We start from the raw sequence: 7,519 nt of genomic DNA, 5'->3' as shown, positions 1-7,519 counted from the left end.
CCACGCCTCCGGTCCCCGCCGCTGGTTATTAACGGCGAGCAATTGAGCGAGCCTTTAGCAAAAGCGGATGCACTGCAACGGGAGGTGCTTGGCCGATTTTCGGCGGAGGATGACCTGCAGGGAGACCCTTTGGAGGCCTGGTCGCCGGACGAGGTTAAAATCCCTTGGGACACCCAGATTAGTGCGGAAGAGGCGGAGCGCTCCTGCATTGGGGTCACGAGCACGTCCCCGGGCATCGACGGAATTACCGTCCGGCTACTAAAAGCCGGATGGGCTTCGTTGGCCGAGCCGGTGCGCAGGCTCTACCAACGTTGCCTGGAACTCGGGCATTTCCCAGCGCCTTGGAAGAAGGCCGAAGTCGCGATGCTACCGAAAACGGGGAAAAAAGACCGGAGCAACGTTCGATCTTGGCGGCCTATAGCCCTCCTCTCCTGTATCGGAAAAGGCCTCGAAAGGCTCGTTGCACGCCGGATAGCGTGGGCCATACACGGCAACGGGCTCCTTAGCTGCACCCACGGCGGTGCCCTACCCAAGCGATCGGCGACGGATCTGGTTTGTGTCCTCGCCCACGATATCGAGCAGGCTTTAGCTCGCGGGGAGGAAGTTACCCTTGTCGCATGCGACGTCCAAGGCGCCTTCGACGCCCTCCTCCATGGGCGATTAATACGGAAAATGCGGAGCCTCGGGTTTAGTAAAATACTCCTCAGGTTCGTGATTAACTTCTTAAACGGCCGCCAGGCCCGAGTACGGCTGGAGGGTACGACCACGGGCTTTAGGCGGCTTGGGTGCGGCATCCCGCAAGGGTCTCCCCTTTCCCCGATCCTATATATGCTGTATTTGGCGTACCTCGTTAAAAACGGTGCGAAGTGGCGATTGGCATACGCAGACGACGTGCTCACATGGAAATCGTCACGCTCGTTGGAGGAGAACGTACGTTGGCTGGAAGATAAACTCCGGGATATGCACGAAATTGCGGCGGAAGAGAAGATCCATTTTGCAGCGGAAAAGACAGAGGTGATTCACATCACTAAGAAGAGACACGGTCGCAACCCGGAAATCCGGATTAATGGTAGAACGGTTACCCCGGTCCAACTGCCGGGCGGCCGACGCGGACAAAGCGCCTCCGGGGCCGAGCGGTACCCGGGCATGCGTTGGCTGGGTTTTTGGTTCAGCCGGCGGCTGGACGGGCGCCGCCACGTGGCTGAGAGGGCTGCCAAAGCAATGGCGGTCGCTGCTCACCTCAAAGGCTTTGGGGCAGTAAGATACGGACCGCCTGCGGCTGCACTTCGCAAGGCAGCGGTGGCATGCGTGGGTTCCTCGGCCACCTACGCAGCCGAGGCATGGTACAACCCAGCGCACAAACAAAGAGGACTCCTCAAAGCACTGAACAAACCGCTGGTCTTAGCGGCACGGGCAATCCTCCCGGCGTATAAAACCACCCCCTCGTCCACTGTCCTCAGGGACGCAGGATTACCCTCGGCCCGCGTCGCGCTGGCCCACACCCGCCTGAAATACGGCGCCCGACTGAGGCTCGCGGACAAGGGGCACCCCTTTGTCAGCCGCCTGCGTGAGACACCTCGTGCCCGCAACCCAGGCCAGCCGGCCACGACCCTGCAAACGGCTGCACAACTCCTCCCGCGGATCCGGAGATTAGAGTTGCGCGCACCTCGCAATGCCCCGGATTCTCGCACTGACCCCACCGGAGGAGTCCCAAAAGAGGAAGCGGCGCGCCGCTTTATCGAATGGCTGGACATGGTATCACCTGACGATATCGTGGTATATACGGATGGTTCGGAAAAACACGAAAATAACTGCGTCCAAATAGGGTACGGATGGGCCGTTTTTAGGGCGGGCCTGGAATTTGCTGCAGGCTCCGCATCTATTACGCCGGAAAGCCACGTTTTCGACGCCGAGGCGATTGGCGCCCTGAGAGGGCTACAGGCGGCAGCCAGGGCCCAGCCAGGCGCCCGGATCTGGATTTGTGTGGACAGCACCTCGGTTATTTGGGGTCTTAGAGGCGACGCGCCGCGTTCGTCCCAATGGGCCTTTTTGGAGTTCCATAACCTTGTCGATTTACTTCGAAAACAAGGCACCGAGGTTCGGGTCCGCTGGTGCCTTGGGCACCAGGGAATCCCGGGAAACGACCGGGCTGACGAGCTGGCCAAGGCCGGCTCCGCCGGACCGCCGGACCCAGACCCGAGGGCTCAGCAAACCACGTATAGCGGTGCCGGCACGGTCCTCAGAGCCATTCTTTCGAATATAGATAAGGACTGGTGGCGTAAAGAACTCTGTGAACGGTCCCCCGCATATAGGGAATGGAAATTCCAATACACACCGAGAAAGGAGCCCGAGGAACTGCGTTTGCCAAGACCCCTACTGGGCCATTATTTGGCCATGAGGACCGGCCACGGCGATTTCAAAGCCTACCATGACCGTTTCCACCACCAGAATGCAAACACCTCGTGTGCCTGGTGCTGGAAGCGGACCTCCCCTGAACACCCGGTGCACTGCCGCCATTCGCGGGCGGTGTGGAGAAACTGGCCGTGGCCTGATAACGACCGGCCGGTCGGGCCGCCAGACCGCGCCCAACGCCGCAAATTCTTCCAGACAAGCTTCGGGCAACCGAAAAGCTTTGAGGCGTTTTCGATAGCCACCAACTACTCCAGCGCCCGCCCCAGAGCGGCCCGCCAGTGCCCCGCGCGCCACGAACGCACTTTACGCCTAGGGACACCGATCTTAAGCGACTCGAACTTAGACGAGGAATAAACTTATTGCCTTTTCACCCATACTTCACGGCACAAGCCGTCAGACGAACCCTCCGTGCACCTTAGGCACGGGGTCGCGTCAGTGAACTATCCCCCTAAGCAGGACCGGGCCCGAACCCGGTCAGGCACGAGCCGCCTCTGCCCTCCTTGTTTCCCCCCTGTGTAAATAAAGAAGATAGAACGCGCGCCGAGATACCCCTCGGGAGGCTGCTAACGGCCGGCTAACAAGCCGGGCCGAGCCCGGCGTTAAATAATACTACTACTACTACTACTACTACTCGTACGATATTTCGAAACTTCTCTTCTCCCTGACCGGCTTCTCGGAAATCCGGAAGCGGCTCTTCAACTACGCTGCCGACGGCGACTCGCATTGGCTCACAATCGCGCCCCATCCGGGCTCCGACACGATGAATGAAGCCGCCCACCTACTGATCCCCGAGCTGGTGGCTAACCAGACGGTAAGACGCTGGATTGAAAGCGTGGAGAAGCGCAGTGTCGAGTCCTTCGAGCTGCGGGTCAGGGTCGGCGAGGCAGCCCACTTTGTCGCGGACTGCGCTTGCGCTCTCGGCAGGGATACTCCTTGGGAGATCGTCCCTCTGTTCCTGCTCGGGCTCAAGAAGCTCAACAGCGTCGTCGATCATCTGGATAATGGTAGCGGCTCGCTACTTACGGAGCCGAAGTCAAAGGAGGTTTTCGCGTCGTCCGTGCAGCCAAGCGCAGACTTGGGAGTAGCTAAGATTCAACGCACGCTCTTTAAAACAGATAGTGCGGCGGCATGGCCCTACGACGTGCTGGAGATCTCGATCAAATCCGAGTCAGCGTCGATGGCCCAGAGGTTGCTGCGGGATTTGGTCGGAACGTACCTACCCAATAGGACGGTAGTCCATCTGTCGACCGATCCGCTCGAGGAAGGCCATCTTCTTCCCTATTTCCGTTCCCCCCACCGCCATCTCATTGTCCTAATTCATCCTTCCAGAGGGACCAGGGGCCAGACGCATATGCTCGCGGCCGCAGCGCGCAGGAGTACGGCCTTTTTCAGGGACAACTCCTTCATCCAGGGCGATATGGACCGGCTCCGGATAGTCCATATCTCCTCAACTGGGTCCTCCTCGCGCTCGCAGTTCACGGCCCGAAGCAACGATAAACTGCTGTCTCCGGGGGTCTTCGGTATCTCGCCGCTCCAGCTGGCCGTGATGCAGTCTGTTCAGTTGCAGTTTCCGAAGCCGGGCCGCTGGATCGTTGAGAACGACTCGTTCTTTTTGCTCAGCCAGAACTTGGCGTTCAGTGGTGACAACCTCTGTCTTCTGGCAATCAAACGACCGACATCCGGGTCATCGTCGTCATGGCGAGCGTGTATTGACAAATACGAGGCAGCGAGCGGTAAGAACGGCGGCGTGACTGTGATCAAGAGCTTCCGCAATATCCACCCGCACGAGAATGGGGAGGCGCTGCTGCGGGCGACGACAGGCATGTTTGTGCCGCACCGGCTGGCGCAGGCGCTGGTGCTCAAGGAAGACGATTACGCGACACGTACAAGCTCGCTGCTCTTCGATCTCGTCCTACCACGCTTCATGGTCAAATCGGAATGGGTCTCGCCCCAAGATAGCTAAAAGTCGCCTGCACCACACGCCCCCTTTAAGCTGAATGACTCGGCCCCACCTTAGCAGCAACAGCAGAGACAGGGCGACACAAAGCCTGGTCGAAAATCTACAGGAGTTACAAGACCTAGCCTAAGGCTGTTGCATGCGATCAAGTCAACACTTCCTGGGTGCAAGTCTGTGAATTTGGCGCCGCAGATTTTACCACTCTGCACGACAGGACCTAGTTCAGTAGAGACCGTGGACGATGGATCTGGGTGAATATCACTCCATACCATGTCCAGGGCAATATATGCTGGCAAGGCGCTGCTTGCCAGCATACCAAGAACTGACCTATAGGAGATACTGTGCAGGTTCTAGTATACGGTACGGCCCGGGGGACAAATAACGAACAGCCGCTATCGTGGCCGTCGCCTCGCAGCCTAACAGCGACCATGTTCTTGGCCGGACGCTCGTGTTGACTACTATGCAGGCCGCGGCGGCAATCAAGAAGCGGATTGTGAAGGATGGTGAACAGGGATGAAGGTATACAAGGCGTAGTTAAAGAGGCTCAACCTTCCTGGCCCACCGTTTCCTTTCCTTTGTTTGTGCTGCACGTGTGCTCTAAATTCGGAGCGAACGCCGGTATATTTGTAAGTGTAGCTGAGCGAAATTCAAATGCGCCATAGGTGAGGGCAGCAAAAGAGCGGGCAGAGTCGAAAATTCTGCTGTAAAAAATGAAACCTCTCTATCGGAGAGGGACGCTGGGGACGTTGGAAGGTTTGAAAGAACGGTGAAAGAGAACGAATTCATGACAGTGGGCCCGCGGTAAGCCAAGACAAATAATGGCACCACGGCACACACCACAAGTTAATAGACTTTAGCACTATAGCCTTTTTGGTGAGCAGAGGCACCCAATCGGAATGGTATTTCCCATTCACAACAGCCTGGAGGAAATGCCCAGTGGCTTAACAGTGGCAAGCACGATTGACTTAATTAGGATGAGCCAACACTGAGATCGGTGGGCTAGCAAGGGTAATATCCCGAACGGCATAAGCAGCGAAGAAAATAACTCATTGATGACATCCAGTTGGAATAAGAATAATGAGTGCGGACACAGCCGAGAGTTGGGCATATTTGACCGTAAACAGCCAGTAATATAAGGATGCCCGGCCAGGAAGGTTACTGTTCTGAGTATTTCGCGTATGGATAGGGCTGCGGCAACACAAAGGCAGGTTTTGGATGCAGCCTCAGGCACTAGGTCCAGAACCCATGTACGCCAGGTTATCCCCGAAGGCCAAATCTATCCTCTGGATACACAAGGCCCATTGCCAGTAAGCCTGCCCAAGAGTCAACATTGCGCAAGCTGTTCTCGCCATAATCCTCGGTAGGCAAATCATGAGCAAAATTGAAGGTCTGTTGCGCCCCGAACTAATTACTGTGCTAGAATCATGATACACTCTACCGTGACATGGAGAATTGTTACACGTTTGGTCACTTGCGTACACGCAAAAGCATAAACATGGAAGCGCCCGCCACCCTCAAAGTCAGGACAGCGTCGAAATTACAAACGATGAATTGGATCAGAAAATGCGCTCTTATGTAGACAAATACCAAACGAATTGGCGACGGCATATTCCCGCTTTCGACTTCGGCCACAACTCGTCCGTTCACGCCTCTATCGGCATGGCACCGATCGAAGCAGAAACCGGAGCTCGCCCTAGAGTCTGTATCGCCTATTCAGCGCCGCCTGCATCCCATTTTGGGGCACAGCACGTGATACCGCCATGGATGCAATGCCCACATTGCTGACAAAGGCTGCCTACGTCGACAGGAAACGTTCCTCTGCAAGTTGGGATAAGTAGTCTGCTGACCCACTCGCACTGTTGCGGTGGATCTTCGGTTAAGCAGCCAAATGGGGCACTCACAGCTACATCTAGGTACTTCGACAGGTGTTTAATTAGAATCAAAATTTCGATGTTTGCAGCTGTTATGGAGCCAAATCTGGACCTCTCTTCATCTTGTCACGTACACTCAAGTAGCCTTAACCAGTCCCCACATTGTAAAGAATGAATGTATATACCGAAAGCGGAAGATAGATTTGCTCCAAACTGTAACACTGCACGGCTTTGCTAATGTTTCTCAGAATAATTCTTCTGTAGTCCAATATTTGAGCCGGTCGGCGCGACCTGCGGCAACTAGATAGAATTTCTGGAGAGTCTTGGCTGGAGCAGGACAAAGAAGAATCTTGAAGAATTTCCGAAACATTTTGTACAGCCAGACCGCCATGGCGATCTTCTGAGGCATCTTGTGCCACTAAAAGGGTATTGTCAACCATGTGGCCGCTGGCTGGCTCAATGACATTTGGAGAGTTGTGACTATGATCAGTTGAGAACATGCCATCTATGGCGTACATAGCATTGTCAAAAAACTCTGTTCGATGAACGTCATGTATCAAGTTCGCGAAGTCTTCTTCGGTTGGCTTTAGTGTCCTAGCTCTGGTCGCTGCTAGAATCTCACACTTGAAATGGCTCAGCGCTATTTCCCGGACTGATGCTGTGAGGTCTGAAAAGTCCACAACTGGTTGACCAGCTAGGGTTCGTCGCATGGCATGTAAAACCATCCAGCCAGAGCTTTCTGGCTCTACCGCCTGAGGCTGCAGCTTTATGAGGGGAAGTGAACGCCTTCGTAGGGTCTTCGCAGAGCCTCATCAGGGACTGCGTGGTCATTCTATGAGAGCCAGTGGATCGCATGTGGATATACTACAGCTAGGGCGTGCTCATCACCTTTGAAAAAAGGCCATGATATCCTATCGTTGATGCGCTCTTGCCTAATAAAATCTGGCACGCTTGAGTTGGGATGTCCGTCTTGAGGATCTTCAGTAAAGTACTCGTTAGGTAAAGAATATGATAGAAGCTCAATATAGTCTTGAAACATTCTTGAATTTATAGCTGCATCTGGGCTTAGATATTCGTGCAAAACAGGAACAACTATTTCCGTGAGCTTTGATGGATGTTGCGCAGAGCAGTGTTACGAACGTGCAACTTGTTCACTGCCAGCGCGTGCATATAAGTGTGGAATAGGGAACAATGAGACAGAGGTCTCATTATTGAAGCTTTTGCCTCGTGGTGCAACGGTTGCCCTATCCGTTCGTAACAAGCAGGCTGTTACATTCTG

The 7,519-nt window shown here is 55.1% G+C and overlaps 2 protein-coding genes across 2 annotated transcripts; one reads left to right on the top strand and one right to left on the bottom strand.

The window, feature by feature from the left end:
* Positions 1–3,172: 3,172 nt before the first annotated feature.
* Positions 3,173–4,375, top strand: PpBr36_11240 (uncharacterized protein; the record flags this gene model as incomplete). Its single annotated transcript, XM_029898342.1, has 1 exon — positions 3,173–4,375. One exon carries the CDS (start codon positions 3,173–3,175, stop codon positions 4,373–4,375), a length of 1,203 nt encoding a protein of 400 aa, XP_029743385.1.
* A 2,167-nt stretch (positions 4,376–6,542) lies between these two features.
* PpBr36_11239 (uncharacterized protein) lies at positions 6,543–7,279 on the bottom strand (the record flags this gene model as incomplete). Its single annotated transcript, XM_029898341.1, has 2 exons — positions 6,543–7,037; positions 7,106–7,279. Coding segments are annotated over 2 exons (669 nt in total), but the record flags the coding sequence as incomplete, so codon positions are not given.
* Positions 7,280–7,519: the final 240 nt, after the last annotated feature.

The sequence above is a fragment of the Pyricularia pennisetigena genome (assembly GCF_004337985.1).
Source record: "Pyricularia pennisetigena strain Br36 chromosome Unknown Pyricularia_pennisetigena_Br36_Scf_15, whole genome shotgun sequence".
Lineage (NCBI taxonomy): Eukaryota > Fungi > Ascomycota > Sordariomycetes > Magnaporthales > Pyriculariaceae > Pyricularia > Pyricularia pennisetigena.
This window is presented reverse-complemented; position numbering and strand designations above follow the sequence as displayed.